This window comes from Ostrinia nubilalis, chromosome 15, assembly GCF_963855985.1.
Source record: "Ostrinia nubilalis chromosome 15, ilOstNubi1.1, whole genome shotgun sequence".
Taxonomy (NCBI): Eukaryota; Metazoa; Arthropoda; class Insecta; order Lepidoptera; family Crambidae; genus Ostrinia; species Ostrinia nubilalis.
Genome location: NC_087102.1, coordinates 1,112,901 through 1,135,987, shown reverse-complemented (window position 1 = coordinate 1,135,987; position 23,087 = coordinate 1,112,901). Strand labels below are relative to the sequence as shown.

At 39.9% G+C, this 23,087-nt stretch overlaps 3 protein-coding genes across 7 annotated transcripts in view; 2 read left to right on the top strand and 1 right to left on the bottom strand.

Moving 5' to 3' along the window:
• Window positions 1–6,561, top strand: part of LOC135078668 (bone morphogenetic protein receptor type-1B) — a 67,760-nt gene extending 61,199 nt beyond the window's left edge. For both annotated transcript variants that reach the window (XM_063973200.1, XM_063973199.1), the window contains exons 2-3: window positions 2,640–2,827; window positions 4,143–6,561. In XM_063973200.1, coding sequence (XP_063829270.1) covers window positions 2,640–2,827; window positions 4,143–5,411 — 1,457 coding nt within the window. In that variant the 3' untranslated portion in view covers window positions 5,412–6,561. The remainder of the gene's footprint in view (window positions 1–2,639; window positions 2,828–4,142) is intronic.
• A 773-nt stretch (window positions 6,562–7,334) lies between these two features.
• LOC135078657 (RNA-binding protein lark) lies at window positions 7,335–9,939 on the bottom strand. Of its 4 annotated transcripts, none has more exons than XM_063973184.1 (5): window positions 9,715–9,939; window positions 8,924–9,597; window positions 8,153–8,418; window positions 7,984–8,025; window positions 7,335–7,623 (listed from the first exon to the last, which is right to left on the bottom strand). In XM_063973184.1, exons 2-5 carry the CDS (start codon window positions 9,587–9,589, stop codon window positions 7,575–7,577), a joined length of 1,023 nt encoding a protein of 340 aa, XP_063829254.1. In that variant the 5' UTR covers window positions 9,590–9,597; window positions 9,715–9,939; the 3' UTR covers window positions 7,335–7,574. The 4 variants fall into 4 exon arrangements, with proteins under 4 accessions (XP_063829254.1, XP_063829255.1, XP_063829256.1 ...); XM_063973185.1 differs by having other exon boundaries at window positions 8,195–8,418; XM_063973186.1 differs by having other exon boundaries at window positions 8,210–8,418.
• A 699-nt stretch (window positions 9,940–10,638) lies between these two features.
• The window catches only part of LOC135078675 (stress-activated protein kinase JNK), a 194,609-nt gene continuing 182,160 nt past the window's right edge, over window positions 10,639–23,087 (top strand). Inside the window, exon 1 of the mRNA XM_063973219.1 lies at window positions 10,639–10,805. The gene's annotated coding sequence lies outside the window, so the exon portion shown is untranslated. The remainder of the gene's footprint in view (window positions 10,806–23,087) is intronic.

Sequence of the window (23,087 nt, the reverse complement as noted above, 5' to 3'; positions counted from 1 at the left end):
ACTAAAGACAAATTATCTCTACAGGTATGTGTTATCTTTCTTTGGGAGCTTTGATAGGCAAAATGTACACCATTCAGAAGTGTAATGTGCAGCAATGGTGAATTCTAAAACATCTAAACTCAAAAGAAGAATCGTCTACAAGAAATACCATACTCCTGAAATGTTCTTTAGATAGTTGGGCTAATAATATAGCTAATGTACTCAGATACTTTCTGCCATTATGTATTCTTAAACTAGAACAATTTACTTAAGATTATAATAATTTAATAGAAAAAAAAAATAGTTGACAGGTCACATCCATACAAGTATGTTTGTATGAAAATTATAGTCATCGGGTCTCCCAGACCCGGACAAAATTTTGGATGGTGATTATTCACGTAATAAGTGCCGGAAGACGCGATTTTATGTCTCCTTGGTCCAAACACAGTTAAAACTGAAGCTACTGAGATGGTCGAAAGCAGCACGTGACGGGAAGGTGTTCAAACCGAGAAATTGGAAAGGGGGGTGGGCCTCTGAGACCCGACGTCCATAGTTAAAGGTTAAACACTATTAATTCTATTAATTGTTGTGGAATCAGTTGTTCAATCTGTTGAAGTATCTCTTCTCACATCATTTATTTATTATAGTATTAAATGCAAGCGCCAGGGACTCTACATAAAATTAATTATTATAGAACCTTAAGAAATCAATCAATTACCTGTTTTTTAATTTGCCTTTCTATATCCAGTCAATGTTTGCTTTTTGTAATGGAAACAGCAATTAAAATTGTTGTTTAGCAGTTTGGGAACACTCTTCGTCACAGTTGATTTCAGGTGTACTATTATTTGATTTAGATAGACGATGTACGCCAGAAGCTATTTCATGTTATATTTTTTAGAAGAACTTTCAGAAACACTTGTTACGGTAATGTTAACATTTATGCTTTCAACTTTACTGTTTAGTTTATTGCACATCTGATTACTTCATTATCTTCGTTTTTATAATTGTAATGGGAAGTCTATAAAATATATTATAAATCAGTTAATAAAACTGTAAGAAGGATACTCAGTGATTAATTTATTGCAGGAAATTCAATTAGAAAACGCATTGTATTTTTAAATGGCAATTGTTTTGTTTTTATTTGTGCAACTAATGCTTTTACCATGTGCAAAGCTAGGTCTACCTGCTGTAGTATTGTGGCCGCCCTTTTGTTAGCGAGCCCGGGGCCGTGGTACCTGCCGCGTGCCAAAAAACACCCGAGATGCGCCTCCACTCGAGTCTCGAGCGCTCCTCTTCCAGATGTGTTATATTTTTGTTTTCATGCATATCTTGCATTCCATCTAAGCTTGGCACGACCAATTCTTTAATATTAAATTCAGCAACGCGCTCCCGAACTTGAGATTTCATCACGACGAATTTTTGTCTCCTTGCATTCATTAGGTTAAACTTCTTAGAACGATTAAATATTGTTTTTTAACCACATTTTTTGTGTTTCGAAAAAACTGTTTGCGAGAATACCTAAGAATGACGATTGTAACCTTTAAAAGTCTGTTTTTAACTCGCAAATCTGCAGATCAAAACACCTGAGTCATTATTAACATCTATTTCTTCCTCCATAAAATGGTAGAGAAGTATAATTATGTATTCAGTTACACACCAGTGATACGGTACAACTAGCAGCACACTTATCGATGGCGGGTATTTCTCAGAAAAGCTTAAGGAATGGTTATTAAAGTATGGAAATGGTTCGTGCCCATAACAGACAGAGAAATTGCCTGGGAGACTTTTTATTAAAACCAGTTACTCGGAGGAAGTAAGTGTAAAGTGAAGCTCACGGCTGCTCCAATAACACGCAACACTGCCCCGGCTGAATAGAGGCTCATTTGTGGTCGCTTCGATCGAGCGTCCGCGTAATCGATCTCTATAGAATTTCCGCTGAAATGTCATTGAAGAAGTTAATTGTCGCGTTCTGCAAATCGGTGCCCCGGACTGCAGTCTCTCCATTGTTGTCCTGAAGTTATGTTTTGTTGCTGGCGATCAATTTGCGTTGCAGGCGTTTGGTTTTATTATTCATCAGTCCGACTTGCCTCGGACACATATGCTGCCCTAGTTCCGAAGGAACACCTGAATTAACATTTGTCGACTCGATTGTCTTATTCTCGGAAATATATTTCCGTGTTATCGATTTTTCGTCTTTGGCGTGCATTGTTAGGTTAGGTTAGATTGTTAGAGTGTGTCCCCTTCCACTTGTGGTGGAAGGGTTCAATCAAGTTGCTAACATTACACGTCGTTATTTCATGAAGACGTTACCTTTGTGGAAATGCTTTTCTTACTCATTGTCCTGGTTTGAAGTGATTGTACGAGAATGTATAATAATTTATATCTTGAAAAAGCTAGCATTAGCAGCTATGGATTTAATATAACTTATAAAATTGTCTGCATATATTTATGATCTTGATCCACGTCCACTGCAGAACATAAGTTACATAAGTCTCCCCCGATGATTTCCTTCCACATTGCGCGGTTGGTAATGGGCTGCATCCAGCGCCATCCTGCTATCTTTATTTAGTTCAAATTAATTCGCGGGTGTTCAAATGAATTTGTCGTACAATATTGAAAACGATAACTAGATTACTAAGGGATTGTTTTCCATTTTCCAGGTCGGGGCCTAGAGTGCGAGTGTGCCGGCGGCGCCGCGTGCCCCGACGGCGCGGCCAACGGCACCTGCCTCACGCAGCCCGGCGGCTACTGCTTCGTGGCCGTGGAGGAGGTGCTCGACGAGAACGGGTACATCGTGCTGGACCGCTCCGCTGGCTGCCTGCCGCCCGATGAATCAGGGTTTATGCAAGTGAGTAGTCTGTTTTTGTGAACTGCAGCTGCCATACGCAGATATGCAGCTTTATGTGCTTGTTCACGTAGGCACGCGCGGGCGCGGGCGCGGGCGCGGGCGCGGGTAACGTCGCGAGCTCGTGTTCATATTGACGACCAGGCGTTCGCGCGATTGTGACGTATTGTCAGAGGTCGAATTATGGACGACGATCTTTTATTTTTAACCGAAAATTCATACCTAAAGTGGGAGATGCTAAAAATTAGAATTGGTGTGCACGAGATTAATAAAGAAAGAGAACGGTATGGTGAATTTCATACTTTACTCGTATATCGTAATTTGAGAGAACATCCTTCAAGGTTTTTTGGATATACCAGGATGAGTGTCAACTGTTTTGATTACATACTGGATTCAATAAGGAGTGATATTTCAAAAGTAGACACAAATTTTCATAAAAGTATAAAGCCCGAAGAAAGACTATTTGTAACTATAAGGTGAGTTTAAAAAAAAGATTTTCTTAGTAAGTAATTTATAATTTTCAATCAAAATCAAATTCAAACAAGGTTCCTCTTTATTATTTAATTTAATTAATATTATCGTTATCAACTAAACAACATTTCTGTTCATATGATGACTGTGTTTACTTTGCCAAATAGGAGTTCTAGCCTGAATAGCACTAATAAACTCTTCTGTATTGAACGACATGATAAAAACGTGCTATCGTTTCTAGCGACAAGATCAAACTGGTTGAACTTACCTGACGTCGCGAGTGAAACGCGCGCGCCGCCGCTAGTTTGACATGAACACACACAAACATCTTCACGCGTTGAAATTACCGCGAGCGCTCCGCGCGCGCCAGTCGCTAGCTTGCCCGCTAGTTAGACCGCACGTGCGTTTCGTACGTGAACACTTGGAATCACTACATATGTTTGATATTTCGTCACCGCGCCCGCGCCCGCGCCCGCGAGTCAACGTGTGCAAGCACTATGGAATTAGCTAGTAGAACTGGAGTTGTGGTTGTGGAGAACGAACTCAGCTGGTAGACAAATATTTCTTGGATTTTTTTATGTCGAAGTTTAAGTCAAAATGTGTTTAATGCCAATGATTTTGAGAACTACTTTTCCTAAGGCCCTTTTTAGTATTTTCTCCTTTTTGCAGTCTGATGAGATAATGTTGCATTCGCTTGACATACGTTTAATAGGTATATTTTCATCATATACGTAAAGTCATATACGCATCATGTGTTAAACCATGTTAAAATGTATGAACTGTATTATGTATGTGACTTTGTTGGTGTACCTAATAAATAAATTAATTAATATTTTTAACTTTCCAGTGCAAAAGCGCGCAAGTGCCACACCAGCACCCGAAGGGCATCGAATGCTGCTCGGATAGGGACCTGTGCAACCAGCGGCTGAGCCCGCTGCTGCCGGCGCCGCCGCCCGGGCCGGACGACGCGGGCCCGGCGCTGCGGCCGCCCGCCGCCGCCAGCCCCGCGGCGCTGCTGGCGGCCGCGCTGTGCGTGGCGCTGCTGGCCGCGCTGGGCGCCTGCCTGCTGCTGCTGCGCCGCCGCCGCGCCGGCAAGCGCCCGCCCTCGCCGCCCGCGCCCCGCGCGCCGCCCGCGCTCGCCGACGCCTCCTCGGGCTCCGGCTCCGGCCTGCCGCTGCTGGTCCAGCGCACCGTCGCCAAGCAGATCCAGATGGTCGAGTCCGTCGGCAAGGGCCGCTACGGCGAGGTCTGGCTCGCGCGCTGGCGCGGCGAGAAGGTCGCCGTCAAGGTGTTCTTCACCACCGAGGAGGCGTCCTGGTTCCGCGAGACCGAGATCTACCAGACGGTGCTGATGCGCCACGAGAACATCCTCGGCTTCATCGCCGCCGACATCAAGGGCACCGGCTCCTGGACGCAGATGCTGCTCATCACCGACTACCACGAGAACGGCTCGCTGCACGACTACCTGCAGACGGTGGTGCTCGACGCGCACGCGCTCATGACCATGGCCTACTCGGTCGTGAGCGGGCTCGCGCACCTGCACATGGACATCTTCGGCACCAGCGGCAAGCCGGCCATCGCGCACCGCGACATCAAGAGCAAGAACATCCTCGTGAAGCGCGACGGCCAGTGCGCCATCGCCGACTTCGGGCTCGCCGTGCGCTACGTGGCCGAGCGCAACGAGGTGGACATCGCGCCCAACACGCGCGTCGGCACGCGCCGCTACATGGCGCCCGAGGTGCTCGCCGAGCGGCTCGACGGCGCCAACTTCGAGGCCTTCAAGACCGCCGACATGTACTCGCTCGGGCTCGTGCTGTGGGAGATGTGCCGGCGCTGCGCCACGGGCGACAAGGCGCAGCACGTGGAGGCCTACGCGCTGCCGTACCACGAGTTCGTGCCGCCCGACCCGTCCTTCGAGGACATGCACGCGGTGGTGGTGGCCAAAGGTATCCGGCCGCCGGTGCCGGCGCGCTGGCGGGCGAGCGAGCCGCTGGCCACGCTGGCGGCGCTGATGGCGGAGTGCTGGCACGCCAACCCGCCCGTGCGACTCACGGCGCTGCGCGTCAAGAAGACGCTGGCGCGCTACAACACGGAGACGACCGTCAAGCTCGTGTGACCCCGTGCGTGTCTCGTGACTCTCGGACGTTCTGCGACGATTAGCCTAGTTCAAAGTTAAGTTCCTCGATATTTTTCTATTTATTTTTAGTGGGGCGCCGTGGAGTTCGGACCGACCGCCGCTCGTGTAAATCTCAGTATTGTTAAGTTGTCCGGCCGCCGGCCCCGGCCCAGTGACGCGACCGCTCGCCGCGCTTCGGTCCGCCCGCTCGGACGAAGCCGTCGAAGGTCCCCCCGGAATCTCGACAGTGGACGATTTTGGTTTTAGTTGTTCTATATTTTTATTTTATTACTGTTACGTAGAATTAATGCGAAGGAATTTTATGATGAAAAATTGTTGTCTTCCGTTCCGATGGGCGAGGTTGAGCGCGGAGGCGTCCGGAGCGCTGGCCGCCCGCTCCCGAGCGACATGAATTGTGATATTTTGACAATAAGACGCTTTTGAAATACAAAATGTTGTACAAAATGTATGATTTCAAAATTATTGACGTGGCGACGTTTACGCACTTTATTTACAATGTTCAGAGGTAAATAGTTGTAGATTGTACTTAAAAGTTGATAAAAAGACTAATATTAGTGTGTGAGTATTAGAAATGGGATGTAAAGCGCAGTGTCTTACGGAGATGCCTTCGCCAGATTAGTATTAACGTTTAGTTGTTAGCGACGCGCTGGGCCCGGGCTGCGCCCGCGGGATGTGCCTTTATTTGCCGAACGTGCCTAATGTGATGCAGTCGAGGTGACGAGTACCTTATGAAATGTAATATAGATGTTTCCTACGAACTGTAGCGCCGAGGCCGGGCCGAGCGCGCCCGTCGCATTTATGTGCGCCCGCGCACGCCTGTACAGTGTTGTGTAAATATAGCGGTAAAGGACATTGCATAGGTATCTTACATAAATAATAAATAAACCTTTATTGTCACCAAAACAAAAGAAAAACAAAACACATAACACAGATTGAATTGTAAAACAAGGTGACAAGGGTATCCGGCTTAGCGTAAGCTGTACGGCACTGTCCGTGCAGCGCTGGTTTTCAGCCGGTGCCAGTCTTCTGCAAAGTACTAATGACAGCATACATGGGTAGCTAGCAAGTGATGTAAAAAAAGAAAAACATGTTGATAGGTAAGTTACAAATAAAATATTAATGGACATAATGTACGGATTTTATTTGCCTTCCCTTTTTCGTAACGCATGTGATAACACAAATCAGGGATGTTATGGATATTCGTAACCGTAACCGAAACTTTCGGATATCCGAAACCGGTATAATATTATTCCTATATCCGTAACCGAAATTACATTCCATAACATCCCTACCACAAATAATAAATGCTGATGAAACGGTATCAGGATGTAGGGAAATTAGACGGGAACCTTTTCGTGCTTTTACTCTGGTAAATTCAGTTCTTATGGTGGATCCTCAATCGTAACAAGCAACGCCAAATTGAATCAATTCAGAGCTGCGCTTACCCGCGGCTTTATTGGCGAGGCTTTAGTCATGGATCCAGTGTAGGATTTTTTTAGAGGACAGCAGGAACAAATAATATAAAACTAGCTTTTGCCCGCGGCTTCACCCGCGTGAAATTTTTAGTCACAGATAGTCATAAATTATAGCCTATATGCAGAGTAAATACAAATATGTTATTGTGGGTTTATAAACAATAATACTGTAGTTTCATCAAAATCCGTTCAGCATACAAACGCATTTTTTTAGTACGATAAACTGGTGGTAGGGACAAGCCTAGACCAAATTGTGTTCGTTGTATACCTCCTGAATTTAATTTTGAAAATTCCCAAGGTTTTTTACTTTCGGGAGAGCCTAGCTATGGCAGCTAACACTTGCTGCCTAGTGCGCGGGGGAGGCCTAGTGTGAATATTTATCTGGTTCTGATGTGTAATTAGGAAAGGAAAGCAAAAATTAAAGCAATTTATGTACTTAATTGAGATTTATTTCACTTATTTACATTCCATCACAAATCTTACTCATTCATACGAAACACTAAACTAGAAATTGCAAAATCAGTCACTCCCGCATCTCTTACCAATAAAATAGTCTATATAAAATCTGATTCGTCGGACAGTCCAAGATTAAGGTACGAACAGAATCAGGACAATAATGGTACCAACATGAGCGTTGGACGACTATATCTATAACGTAATACTAATGTTAGTAAGGCGCGTATCTTCTCGACGGCGACGGCCCACGCATGCCGGGTCTGAAAGTAGAAAAAGTTCGGAATCAGGAAATGATAATACAATGTTGGAAGGTACAATTTAAGGAAACTGTCTAAAATTAATAATATAAAGGCCTATTCAGACCTAAGCAGTATTCGCTACCGTCTGCGGCAGAGAAAACCCTGTGGGTATGCGGTAATAATACTGTTCAGACCTAAGCGGTATTCGCTACCGTCTGCCATGTACCTCTACCCACAGCGGCAGCGAATATCGCTCAGGTCGCTCTAGCCGCGATACTTGATACTAAATACCTGAGCGAAACCCGCGCGGTATGTACCTCTACCCACAGCGGCAGCGAATATCGCTCAGGTTTGAATAGGCCTTTAATTAGTGATAATTACCTTCTGTCATCAAAGGTGTCCCGGCTAAAGTCTTCGTACATCCTGTAACAGAGAAAGGCTGAATTTAGCAACTTTATTCACTCGCAAGAGTTCGTTTCTTCTTGTAAGTTCAATCTTGAGCTAATCTTTATTCATTAAAGACCACAAACTTATAAAAAGGAATCCTCACCCGCGGGACACCTGTCCGCGCGGGGGACTCCTGCGGCTGTACATATCATCATACGACGACCTCATGGCTCCCATCCCGCTGCGCATCGGCAGGCTGGGCATCGGCGGCATCGGCTCCCGGCGCAGCGGCGGCGACACGAAGTCCCCGCGCGCGCCTCGCGACCCGCCCATCTCTAGTCCCCGGGACGCGCCCACCGGGTAGCGCCGCTCGAACAGCTCCCGCGGCGAGTCGAACCGGGCCCGGTCATAGTAGCCATCGTACGGGTCCTGTACGACAAACGGGTATCAGTGCACGGCCAGGAAAGATCGAAATAAAATAAAAGAAAACTGAACTGAATTGATTAAATGAAAATAAAGCAAAATTTGAAGACTGTTCTGCAGAAATTAATGATGGACGATGATGTTATGAAATTAAAGAAGTTGGTAAAATTATAAAATTAACATCATCCATCACAAGTTCATACTTCTTAGCCAGATCTTCGGCTAATGATCGTTTAATTGTAACTCGTTAAATTATAAATTGCGACTATTTCTGCGGAACAACCAAAATGGATAATGGAAATAAAAGCTGTAATACTATGATTTGAAGTTGACGTGGGATTTTATGACCTAGTTTCAAGTTAAGCATTCTGTAGCATCACCGAGCCCGTCATGAGAGATTCGGCCCGAGTTAGAACCGCGTGCGGAGAGAGCTTCTCGCGCTCGGCCTACGTGATGCATTCTACTCGCAACCGGCGAAAGGCGATACGGGAAGTAAAAGTGAACGCGTTACCCCAAATCCTCCCATCATGCGATCGCGGAGGAACGGCGGCGGCGGCGGCGGGGGATACGGGTCGCGGCCGAACGCTCGATCGCGGAAACCGTTGCGGTCGGGGCCCAGCGCCTTCGGGCACTCCTTGGACCAGTGACCGCCGCGACCGCAGCGGTAGCACTGCTCGGGGTCGCCCATGCCCGGCCGCTGACGGACGCGGCTCGTCGACAGCTGCACCTTCATGGGCTGGCCGTCCACCATCATACCGTTCAGCTCTTTGATGGCCTCGTTCACGTCGCCCGACGCGTCCAAGTGTACGAAGCCGTAGTTACGAACGATATCGCATTCGACGACCGTGCCGAACTTCTGAAACAGCTCGCGGACCTCGGGCGCGCGCGTCTTGTCCGTTAGGTTACCGACGAATATTTTCGTGGTCGGCGTCGACGGTGCCTTCCGGCTCTTGGCCGCTTCTATTTTGATCGCTTGACCATGAACCATCTCTCCGTTTAAGTTCTGAATGGCTTCGCGGCCGACTTGCTCATTTTCCATGTGCACGAAACCGTAATTTCTGACGATATCGCATTCTACGACGGTACCGTATTTTTCGAACAGCGGTCTAAGATCGGCGTCTGTCGTTTTATCGGAAAGATTCCCGACGAAGATTTTGAAAGTACCGGCGCCCGGCATTTTAGTTTCTGAAACGCATACACAATTTGTCGAAATGAGTCAGCAGCGTCGATTATCATTGTAGATCGTAGTTCCGAATTACGGGGAAATAACACAAAGGGGACGTGGTATTTTATGATACTTACCTGATGACAGCTTGACGGCTTACAGGAACCACGCTAAATAGAAAAATTATTACACACAAATCTACTGAAGAAGTAACGAAATTAGGAAACTACAGCAATAACCAGCAACAAAATGGCTTCCAGTCACACAAATCCGCAGAAAGAACACACAACGCGATGGTAATGAACGCAACGCGACAAGAATTCCCGATATGGCGTCTCTTGATTGGTTGACAGAAAGGAAATGACCACGAGCGTGCTTGACATTTATAAAACTTCCGGTATAATGTTGCCCTAGCAAAAAATATTTTAGCTTTACTTTTCCACAGTTTCACTCCGTCCGTTTCACAGGTTTCACACAAGTTTTTACCCGACTGCGCCAGAGGAGGGTTATGTTTTTGTTGAGTGTTTGGACAAAAAAACATGCTGGAGTCCCGGATTTATTATTCAGCGCAACGAAAGTTCGAACAACATGTTCCCCTCAACTTTCGTTGCGCGACCATGTAGTTGATTAATCTGAAAAGTTCAAATCAAATGAACTTTAAAATGTAAGACTGAAAATGATTACAAAAAAATGCGTTTTATTACAGTTTTTTTATTATAACATTTTGTGGTTATAAGCGTAGCATTTATATTAAACTAGCTTTCCGCCCCCGCGGCTTCGCCCGCGTGGAATTTTGTCTGTCACAGAAAAACTTTATCGCGCGCGTCCCTGTTTCAAAAACCGGGATAAAAACTATCCTATGTTCTTTCCCGGGACTCAAACTATCTCTATGCCAAATTTCATCAAAATCGGTTGCGAGGTTTAAGCGGGAAAGCGTAACAGACAGACAGACAGACAGACAGACAGACAGACAGACAGACAGACAGACAGAGTTACTTTCGCATTTATAATATTAGTTGGGATATATCTTGATATAGCAACGAAGTTTTAAAAAACAAAACGTCATTCGGTAGCTGTCATGCTGTCATTCTCATCTGTGATCGGTCGACACTTTAGCGTAAAAAATATTGAATTTTTCCACACTGAAATCAATTGAATTCGGTGACGTACTGTGAAATTGTGAGGAGAAAACCTTTCTGCAGTTTCGAGGACTCCAATATTTGGGAAGGTAAGTTTAGAATTTAATTTGCAACCTGCTAAATCTTGAGATGCTAAAATAGATCAAATTGGTTTTTGAATTATGTATTTTGAATACGTCTGCCTAGAAGTCTGCGGAATGTTAGGTTTTACTTAGATAGCGGGAATGATTTAAATGCGTGATAATGTCGTAGTGTTGACGAGTTCTTGGTTCCAGTTAATGGATGTTTGATGAGTTACATCCTCTACGTTGATACCGGCGCCCCCGTCCTTCAGGGTGGTTTTATTTTTGCTAGGTTTCTGTCACAGAGTTCTATCATTTCTAAATGCCATGATTTATTACGCATTCTCAAAGGATTAGATTGCAGCTGCTGCTTATATTTCCTTTGAAAAGTATGGATAGACGTGAGATAGGTGCCTATATTATGTGACTTAAACCTCCTTCCTCAATTAGTTCATTAACCTTTTACCAAATTTAAGTACTCAATCATATTCAAAGAATGCTACAACCATAAAAGTAGTAAACAGACTTTATAAAATATCAAAGTGTCATACAACATAGTGTTATCATGATAAGTTCATCATTTTCAAACTTATCATAAGCCTAGCCTGTATATTGACAAATTCAATTATTTTTTAACAGCTGAAGAAAATGAATTGAATGAAATGAATATTGAAACTTGTGGAAAATTGAAAAAAAAAAAGCTAAGATATTTTGGACATTTGAATTTAAAAAAAGAAAAAATCCAAAAAGATTTACAGTTCTTTCTTTATCTCTTGTGATTAAAATCAATGAATGTGTTGTAATTTGAAGCATTATTTATTTCAGTTAATAAATTATTTAATAGTTGGAGAAATTTTATTATATTGAAATATAATATTGAAGTGATATAAAAATGAAATGGATTACAGTAGAATGCCGATTATCCGAATTAATTGGGACCGGGGTCGATTCGGATAATCGAAAATTCGGATAATCGGACATAGACTGGTAATAAAGAAAAAGCGCGTTTAAAACTAACCGTCACACATAGAATAAACTTTATTAAATATGTTTACAGTTCTACAATAACGCTCAGTTGAAATAATCTAGACTCCTGAGAGTTCGTACTTGTTAGAACAAAACAAAATAAAATTACTTGGTTTTAATTTTATTTATTAGGGGGCGTCCATAAATTACGTGAGACTTTTAGGGGGGGGAGGGGGTCAACGAAAACCTCACTAAATCTCACGTGGGGGAGAGGGGGGTCTCGGAAAATATCACGTAATTTTTCCCGCAAGAAATAGAGTAAAATTGCCAGAAAACTGGGTTATTGAAGTAAAAAAAAATGATTTTTTTTATGATGATAATGACAATTTATTCTAAACCGTATAATCAAATTAAACTAAAAATGCCTACATCTGCATTTGTGAACACTAAAGATGAAATGTCGAAATTAAGAAAATTCGAAGTTAAAATAAACGTCATCGGCATCGCTATTGCGTAATAAAAAATTGGCCAAGTGCGTGTCGTGCCACGCGCAGTGTAGGGTTCCGTAGTTGTCTGTCGTTACCACAATATATTTCAGAAGCAAGCAATTACTTCATCTAAAGTCACTTTTCATATTTTCTTCTAAGGAATTTTTACTGGTTAAGAAATTGTATACAATACATGAGTCAAATGACTACCTATTACTCTTAAACTAAGTAATGTATCTTAACCGTTACAGGTTTCCTTGAAAAAATTCATCCCCACTTTACATGCACTTTACTTGATACATGCAGGGGAGCTACCCTAGAAAAAAAAAGTTTTTTCAAAATTTTATTTTACCGTTTTGTCTGCGTGATTAATATAGGTACATAACATACCTTCACAAAATTACAGCTCCCCAGTGCCAATAGTTTCCAAACGAAACCTCGGACAGACAGACAGACATATCGAAACTATAAGGGTTCCTTGTCAGGACTACGGAACCCTAAAAAATGACATTACACACGTATGAAAATATTAAGTATTCGTAGTTAGTTAAATTTGACAGATGTCAAATGACAAGTGGTTAAATAACAGAAAAAATGTTTAAACAATGTTTAACTATTAGTTTACATTTTATTAATATTTAACCATTAGTAGCAAACAATTAGTTATTTTAACTATGAATCAAAAAACTGGTCCTAGGTTGAAGCAATTGCTTGTCTTACTAAACGACGGGAAGCTACGGAACCCTGCACTGCGCGTGGCACGACACTGGGTTACTGATTTTTTCATATAAATCTAATGTGTTGTGAATGCTTATACTAAAACGTTTGTTTTTATTTGTATAGAGAACAATAGTGTCTAGACAAACCTAAAGAGGATTTAGGACGCTATTTGGATCAAATATGTAATTGCTCAATAATGAATAATAAATAAATAAATAAATAAATAAAATAGACTCGAAGCATAGACATTGCAATATAGGCATTTTATTAAATTATATCACGTGAGATTAGGGTGGTGGGGGAGGGGGTCAGGCAAAATCTCACCAAATCTCACAAAGGGGGGCGGGGGGGTTGAAAAATGGCCAAAATTGTCTCACGTAATTTATGGACGCCCCCTTACGCTTAGGACCGATTTGGATAATTGGCGATTCGGTTAATCGGCGTTCTACTGTATCTTGATATAGACTATCTTACAAAACAATACTTGCATCCTGACTAAAGTATGATTACTTAAGTTTTCTACATCCGTTCTGCGCTATCAGTTCACATTTTCCTGCGTCTCACCTTATCTTTGAGATGCTGTTATTACGATCATATTATATCTGTGTAAGTCATGACAATGACAATGTAGGAATCTAGATGATGTGATAAGTAGATTTGTCACAAGTATATCAATTTCATGTTTTGTTGACAATAGACATAAATTGAAGAACAATTGTTTTGTTAGTTAAATGTTACTGGTAAAATAGATTAGTATAAAAGTAATTAATCATTTTTTTTTCATTTAGTATCATTTGCCAGTAAAATAATAAAATAAATAATAATAAAAAGCTTTTATTTCCACAAGTTTACAATTTTATAAATTAAGTTAGAAGCATTTGTCTTCACTCTTGTGGCACCCCTGTATGGGCAAAAGCCTCCTCCATTCCGCTCCATTTCTTCCTGTCCTGGGCTAGGTCGAGCCAATTTTCTCCCGCTACTCTCATTATATCATCAGCCCACCTTTCTTTGGGTCTCCCAACCAGTAAAAAGCAATGTAAAATTGTTAAGAGAAGTTTTCAACAAACACATATTGAATGTGTATGAATGTATTGTCAAGCTGATCGTCTCATATTTAGCATCATTTTGCACAGTTGAATACATTCGCCGGCCGGCGGCAGGTGGCGCTGCAATCAGTGTCCTTTCAAACCGCTTCCATTGTGCGGCACACATCGCCGCGTCACCTACATCGCTTATTATATCGCGCGAAGGAGGCACCCCATGAATGGTGTTTATGAAAAGCTTTCCAAACTGACGTTTGGGGGGTAAGTCGACACGCCAGTGTGTCGGAAAGAGAGCCAGATACGCGGGAAAGGGACAGGCGCCGCTCGATACGCCCCGTTGAAGGGGCGCCCCGCGCACCCCTCAAGAGGGTTATGTAATTCAGTCCTTTATGAGAAATGGGAGGAATGTATTCGTCCATTCTTATAATTGGCCCGCAATTTTCGTGCGGGCTGGGGCTTAATTATATGAGAACATCTAGGTCTTACTAGGTCTTCCTATTTGAACAGATGTGTTGCCTCGGCATGAATTGAAAACCAAAATGTGACCGAAAGCATTTAATTAATTTGACTAACTACGAGTACAATGCGCCAAATTCATATGCCGTTGTTCAGTACCTCCATTGGCAACAAGTTATGTATGTGGTTCATAAGTAACGATTTTCTATTTATTCCCAAACTTATTGATCTTATTGTTACTCGTTGCTGTAAGGTTTTCATGTACGAAATGGGTACGAAACTGGTCGTTATCTGGGGGCACGGCAGTGCCCCCACCAAGTCGAGCAAAAAAGCGGCACGGCCGTACCATCCTTTTCTCGAAGCAATTCAGGCAATTTTCGACCGCCTGTAACTTCGTTGTGGATAAAACTAGAAGGCTGAATTTTCATTAGCTATGCAGGCATTGTAAAGACACGGTATATTTAAAATTTCATTCAATTTGAACCAGTAGTTTAGGAATTATAACGGGTCAAAGTTACTTAATTTTGTCACTCACTGACTGACTCACTGACTCACCGATCATCAAAATTCTAAGGCACTTCTAGCAGACCTAGAAGCTACAAATTTGGAATATAAGTAGTGTTTGGTGTATGAATCAAGGAAAAACTAAAATATTTAGGGGCACGGTAGTGCAACCGCCAAGTCGAGTAAAATTTTTCAATTTCGGTCCAGTTTTCTAGATACATAACTGCTGTCTACAAAATACAAAAAGAAATGAGATTTGGGGGCACGGTAGTGCAACCGCCAAGTCGAGTAAAATTTTTCAATTTCGGTCCAGTTTTCTAGATACATAACTGCTGTCTACAAAATACAAAAAGAAATGAGATCCCATCAAAAACAATACTTGTCAAAAAAACCAAGTCTCGCAACTCAGTTGTTCTACGGTAAAAAGTTGTGAGATCCATGTAATACCAAGTCCAGGCCAGGAAATCTTTAACGTTTTACATAAATATATTGACTTGGCCATCGCATGAAAACACGTGTAAATTAAATTATTTAGTGCGATGGCCAAGTCAATAATTTATGTAAAACGTTAAAGATTTCCTGGCCTGGACTTGGTATTACATGGATCTCACAACTTTTTACCGTAGAACAACTGAGTTGCGAGACTTGGTTTTTTTGACAAGTATTGTTTTTGATGGGATTTTATTAGCAAAGCAATATTACATCGAAGAACACTACTACCGGTAGACCATCTTATTTTTACGAGTATTATTTGACCAACAACATAAGATTTGTCAGATACTTATGTAAATCAATACTACGTTTTTTCAAATAATCACACCAATTAACTAGCTCCAAACTTAGCGTAGCTTTTATTTACTATAGCGACTCCATAATACCTAAATACATTAAGATAAACCTACTTCACACCACATGTAGGTATGCTATAAACACGTCCATGACTCGAGCGTTCACTTCTCACCCGTCAGGATTCGATCCCGCAACTGCGGTTAGCGTTGTAGTGCGGTACGCGAACCACTAGACAGGCGACAGTTTTGTTACTCTTTTACTAACTTACTTTATTGACTTTCCTTCTGACATACCCCATAACTGTCTGTAGATAATGCATCATTGTATTGTCTTGAGTAAGTCAATTCTGTCGAATGAAATAGCGATCGTTAACAATTCGACCCATACCGCCCAATTGCGAGCCCATAAGTAATTCCTCACGTCGGTGTTGTTCTGACATTGAAGAAGTCAATTCAATTGGCCGCCTCCGTTCGCACGGGATTCGCGATCAAACATTCAGGGGCATCATCCACTGCTATTAGATAATTGCCCTAGGGCTGTCTGAAGACGCAATAGAACCCAGGATTTCTCGTATGTTCTCTAAAAGTAAACTAGTTCTTCCTCGCCCTCTAAACGTTGATTTCGGTCCTGAAAGTAAGTGAGTAAAGTTACTCAGGATGTAAAGAGTGCAGGACTTGACACACACAATGTAAAAAGTCCGACTTATCCGATGTTAATCTGGTTTTCTTCTTGATATGAATGAATTACCGCATATTTTTTACTTAAAAATTAAAAGAGAATATAAAACGGCTCAGATGAAATGAAAAACTTGAACTGTGGAGTACTCCACCGTCTTTCATTATAAAACTTCTCCAAAATGCTGCTGACAACCCTAATCTTCTATGTCCCAATTCCAGGAGCACGTGGGAAACCTTCGGAAACGCAGCCTATTTCCAATTAGCTCTAGGCGGAATGTTGATTTGCGCCTGAAACGCCAACTGTTCCAATTAATTAACGGTTCTTGCCTTTTGAGTTACAGATCATCGCTCTAAAGATATTAATTACTGCGTCAGGATTCTTTTCGAATAGACACTAACCGCTGCGCTGATTTATTATGTTCGGCAGTGACCTTTCACATTTTCTTTACCTAAAGTTTATTCTCTTGTATTGGAATCCATAAATCCTTTGTTCTTAACAATGCTGCGCGTGTATTTTCTTAAACTAAAACCAAATTGGGTTTTCCCCTTTTTCTTTCAAAGGATTTTACTTTGATTTACATTTATTCTCGGTAAAATTTTGAGTGACACTGCTAAAACATTTTGCAATTCCATGAAAACAGATGTACCTAAGAAATGCTATAATATTCCTCGTATTCAACTACATCTGCTTATGTAATTTGGTCATTTAGTCTCGACTTTTGCACTCTCCGACTTCAATCTTTAGTGGCTTGGTTCTGGAACTGACTTATCAGTAAACTAGCTTTTGCCCGCGGCTTCAACCGCGTGAAGTTTAGTGTCACAGATCGGCATAAATTATAGCCTATATGTTAATCTGGGTTACAAACAATAATACTGTAAAGTTTCAACAAAATCCGTTCAGTAGTTTTTGCGTGAAAGAGTAACAAACATCCAGACATCCAGACATCCAAACTTTCGCATTTATAATATTAGTAGGATAGTAGGATGATTCAGATTTCTATTTATCAAAATTTCCCAGCTTACAAAAACGTCTTAATAAACTTCCCAAGTAGCAACAGATTATCTTCATAAGGCATTGAAGATATCTTGAAGACTAGTAGCCTAATTCCAGCCGTTGTCTTGGCCAAGACAATAGTCGCACTCAAGAAATCTTGAAGTTATCCCCCAAGACAATGGTAAGCAAAAAAGGGCACAATCCTTTGGAAATCAAAGAGACACAGTTAAGACAACGCTTAATGCAGGCTTAAAACCTAATTAAGAGTGTAGTTTTAAGAATTTCTAAACAAGTACTATAAGATATCTAGTAGTATGACTGTAGACAAGGAAATAGAGTTGAAGATATCTTGAATACTTATTTAAGACTAATAATTATTTTTACAGCTAAGGTTTATTTAACTTCATGAAGAACTATGTAAGACACTTTTTATTAAAGAGGAACTTTAATTTAGAAAACATTGTGATCTTTAACACTAAATTAACTTTAGATAAAGGTTAATGAAAATGGCGATTAAATTATTTTAATAACTAATTTATATTTTGTCTAGAAATGACCGTGAATGTCATTTTTGCATAGGAAATATAAAACGCATTGTGGTTTCTCGTGTAAAATCAATGGATAATGTTATAAAACAGGAGGGCCTTGAAAAAAACCTAATAAGATCAATAAAATATTACGAAATTGCATTGTATAAAGAAAACTTTGAGGTTATAAAATTATATTTTATTTTATGCAAACGTTCTAAGACATTTATGCAACTACAAAAAGTGTAACAAAGACGTACTTCAATTTAAATGTCCTCTTGTTATGATATTATTGGTTAATTTCTGGTTTATTTTTTGTTACACATAGCTCATAATGGCGGTAATTCTAATTTGTCTTAATGTAGCAAGAGTATAGAAGATTTTGAATTTGTAAGTTTAGTTACGAAAGAGTTGCGTCAATTTATACTTTACATAGTATTCGTTCAGAAACATTAGATTTAACTTACACTTAAAAGTCACTTGATGAAGTATTACTTAAGTGCATGTGGTATCAAGTAGACCTTTAGTTTTATTGAGTTAAAACTAAATAGTTTTCATTCTGTCTTAGTCTTGCTAAATTATTGGTGTTGCTATACAGTAGAGAACAATTCATTTACTAACTTATTTATTAATTACATGATTTCTCCTTTGACTTTGTCCGTGTGGAAGGCGAAAATGGTTCTAATAGGATTTTTATTGTCTTTACGTTTTTAGTTTTGTTATAACATATAGGGGAAAGTTCAGTGTATTGTACTGGCGGGTAAATTGCACCACCCTCATATTTCGTAAAGTATTCTTTGAACTCTGTAATTGCTACACTCAGCGATAAGCAATCAAATTCATTGAATATCGGCCATATGATTTTTGCCGTATTATGAACACAAATGACGTATTTTATTGTGAAAGTGTTTAATTGATTTTATGGAACTTTTAACAATTTGTAATTTTGTTCAATTTAATCATACAGTGTTTCTAATTTATTAAATGAGAAGCGTAAATTAGTGTGGATTACAAGTATTAGAAACATTTTTCGGTACTTATTATGTTAAGATTTTTTAAAAGTATCTACTGTCACCTAGTTAGTTAAATGCAAAATGTTTTCCTTTCAATAAAACTTGAAAATATAAGTAAAACTAATAATAACTGTGAAAGAATCATGAAAATATCTCTACAAATACAAAAGTTATAGGGCCCTAAAGTTGCGCATAATAAATATTCGCGCCATTTTGATCGGTGTAATCACGACAGTCATTCGGAGTACAAACAGTAAAAATCACCCCAGTGGGTCTAGACAAAACGCACTTTTTGATCGAATCGAAAATCGAATCCGTCAAAACTCCATACAAAAAAGGGGCTTTTCGACCACTTTTCGACTGGTTTGCGATTATAATTTGCACTTTGTCTAGACCCACTGGTCCAGTGCTGTTGACAGTTCAATTTTTTTTAATTATAGTAGTTTTTAATTTTTCAGCCAGGGTCACTCAAGATTCTTTCTTAGTAAAATTGTGTAACCTTTTTTGACATATCCAAGACCTGACCATATTTTATATAAAAATAAGAAGAAGACTTTGACATTATAGTGTCACTCTCGACAATGCGTTAGAGGTGGTAAGCATGGTGATTGAAACTTGAACAGGTGGCCTGACGTTACGGCACCGCCTATGTTTAATTCCACGCAAAAATATGGAGGTAATTTAAATAATTAATTTCTCAGCCATTTCTTGATGGATTTCAAAAATAACTTCACGGGCTTTTTATTTGGTCTATATTTTAATTCCATTCAGTTAAATCGTTTGCCACATATTAATAAAAATGTTTTCAACATCACGAAACTACTCCATTGTATAATAATCATGTTGTACCCAACTTTACCATACAATTTTGAAAATATTTTAGACAATATTTTAGTAAATCATATTTGGAGTTTACTTATAATAGCATAATTTACTAATAAAGAATAATACAATAAGGTGCGCACGCCGCGGGCGTGCATTACTTTGAATTAATAGGCGTGATCCTGTTTTATCGAAATCGTCCCGTTAAGTGTATTTTTTCTCAAAATGTATTAATTCTAGTAAAAAAGTAATTAACTTAATCTTCAGAAAACTATTTCTAGGACAATAGTCTTTAAAGAGTCCTAAGTAAATCTACGAATACTTTATTTACTTTGCAACACTTAAATAATACTTCATCTATACTATTTAGTATTAAGTGAGCATACAAAAAATCATAAAATTTCGTAAAATAAGTTTTTTTTAACTTAAGCTAAGAATAACTTAAGACCAAATTATCTCAAGAATACTTAACTTGGTTTTGGATATTCTTAATTTGCTTAAGTAGTGCTCGATGAAGAATATAAACTCTTAAAGAGAGAAATCTCTATCCTAAGTTTATTTGGTTTTAGCTTAAGTGTAAATTTAGATAGAGTTAAGACAAGTAAGATTTTGCCATTAATACCAATTGCTACTTGGGTTAGCTCTTTATCATAAAACCACACATCCACAAAAACTTTCGCATTTATAATATTAGTAGGATAACGAAATTATCGTCATGTACTATGGTAACTATGTCGGATATTTCGCGGTTGTTTTACTGGTCTGTGAGCCCAAAACTTTGTACCTACTTACGCCATACTCTAGGAAGGGAGGCAAAGAGTAGGCCGTTCTGAGGTCTCGAAGATTTGATGAGTTTAGGACTAACATAAGAAAAGTTAGATAGTTATGTAACTATCTTACTTTGAATTATAATAATCAATTCGTAAGAAGAATTGACTCGAGATACATTTTAACTCTGGTTAAGAATTTGGAAAAACTGTTGTTTTAACTAAAGGCAATTTGTCTTAAGATGGTTGATGAATCACAATTTAATCAAAATAATTGTAACACTTAAGTGGTTAACATGTAAATGACTCACGCATCTAGATTTGATACGAAACAGAAGCGCTAAGTCGTTCACCGTTTATCACATATATCTACCTAAATCTAGTAATTTATTACTAGCATCATCAAGATAATGCAGGACTTACTTAAGGTGATTCATAGTTCTAATTTAATTAATTACACACCTCTTTATCTGATTGCAACATTTGAAGAGATCAGACAAAATATTGACATAAAATTATTCATCGGTTTCCAAGCATCCTTCTCGTAATGTATGATTTAAATGTACAAACAGTTGATACTGCTTAAATTCAGATCTCCAGTCTTAGAAGATAAGTGTAATTAGGGTCTAAAAGTAATATACGTACTTCTTCATAAAAAATAATAATTGCCAACCGCCATCGTCCTGACTTCCGAACTGACCGATTAACAAGCTGAGGCCGAAATTTAATGAAATTCCCAGTAATAAACGATTATTATGAAAGAGCGTTTAGGGAAATTGTAATAAAATGGGAAATTGTTTCAGCGTATTAAACGGGAGTAGATTTTGTGTTACGTAATAAAGGTATTAAGAGTCGAAGCCCGCGTCGCCGTCAATTAAGATGAGCGGCGGGCTCCGCGAAATTATGGATTCAGGCAAGACGAGCCTACACGTGGAGTTATTTGAGTGTAATTAATCTTCAGGGCGCTGTAAAGACATTTAAAATAAAATATTGATAATACATCTTAATGCTCGACGTCCAATGTTGAAGCCTCTAAAAGTTTAGTAACAGAATCATGACTTTAGGAAGTTGCTACAGCCTCAAACGATTTTTCTGCGTCAAACATTTCCAATTCTTTTGTTATTATCAAAACTATAAGTACTTATACATTAATTTATCAAAATTAGGTAAGTAATAAGTTTATTTATCCGGTTACACAACTTAATAAATTAGCCCGACCAGACTAATCGCTTGGTAATAAATTGGGGAAATCCATCGCCAAACTAAAGTTTACATTCTCATCGTGTAATATTGATATTTATGTACTTAACATTGTATTGTATTCGATACATGATAATAATTAGGTTTGTTCTTACTTTCTGCTTCTTTGTGTTTATTTGAGCGACGGCATTAATAAAATGGAGAACTTATACTAATTTCATATTTTTCTTCTTGTTTTTGATCCTAGGATCAACAATGAACCGTATCGAATCCATCAATTACATATTATAAAATGAAATAAGACCCGACGTAAACGCAGCACAGTAATTCATTATATTTTATACTGTTTAGGTGCTTGAGAAGGATGGTGGCACCCCGGAGATTAGAATCTATAAACCTGAGAGCAAATAGAACATACCGATGTCGCATATATCCGCCAATATATTTCATTTAGGTCATGCGAGAAAGCAGGACGTACAGCAATACTCGTAGATATCAATTGCAGTTTTTTTATAGAAACTATCATCATCATTTCAGCCACAGGACGTCCACTGCTGAACATAGGCCTTCCCCAATGACTTCCACATCCCACGGTTGGTAGCGGCCTGCATCCAGCGCCTTCCTGCTACCTTTATCAGATCGTCGGTCCACCTTGTGGGTGAACGTCCGACGCTGCGTTTTCCGGTACGTGGCCTCCACTCCAGTATGGAAACTATATATTGTATAGTTTTTATTACTGACCGAAACGTACCTACGTGACTTATCTAGCTACTAATCTCATTTTATACTCGTGTTATCAAGTACTGTTGTAACTCAGATCATAGAAAGAGAATAGATATGAAGTCGCGCGTAACTACAACGAGAACCAGTGTCCCCACATTTCCCCCACCACAGCTCCCACACACACATTCAACTGTGTAAAAACAAAGCGACTGAGAGTCTACGACAACATGTGCAACCGGCTTAAAAGTGCTGTGATTGGCCAGAAGGCGTGCCTTATGGCCAATCAATGGCCGCGTGACGTGACGCACACTTTGAAAAAAGCAATTAGAGAGAAGAAAGATAAAATGGAGTCGATAAGATATCGATACTTTAAATCCTGGGGGCAAGGCTCGAAATTGGTTTAAAAAATGCTTGTATGAAAACCTTTTTATTATTATACGTTATTATTATGTTCTTTAACGATTTTTGCATAAAGGAGTCAGTTCCATTTTGTATGGACGAAAAACTCAGAATCAATTATTGGGACTAAATGAAGTTACCTTATATTAATTTACCCCAACCAAAGCTCAATGTCGTTATCGATGGAGTATAGAAGTTATAGACTGACAAAGTTTGTATGA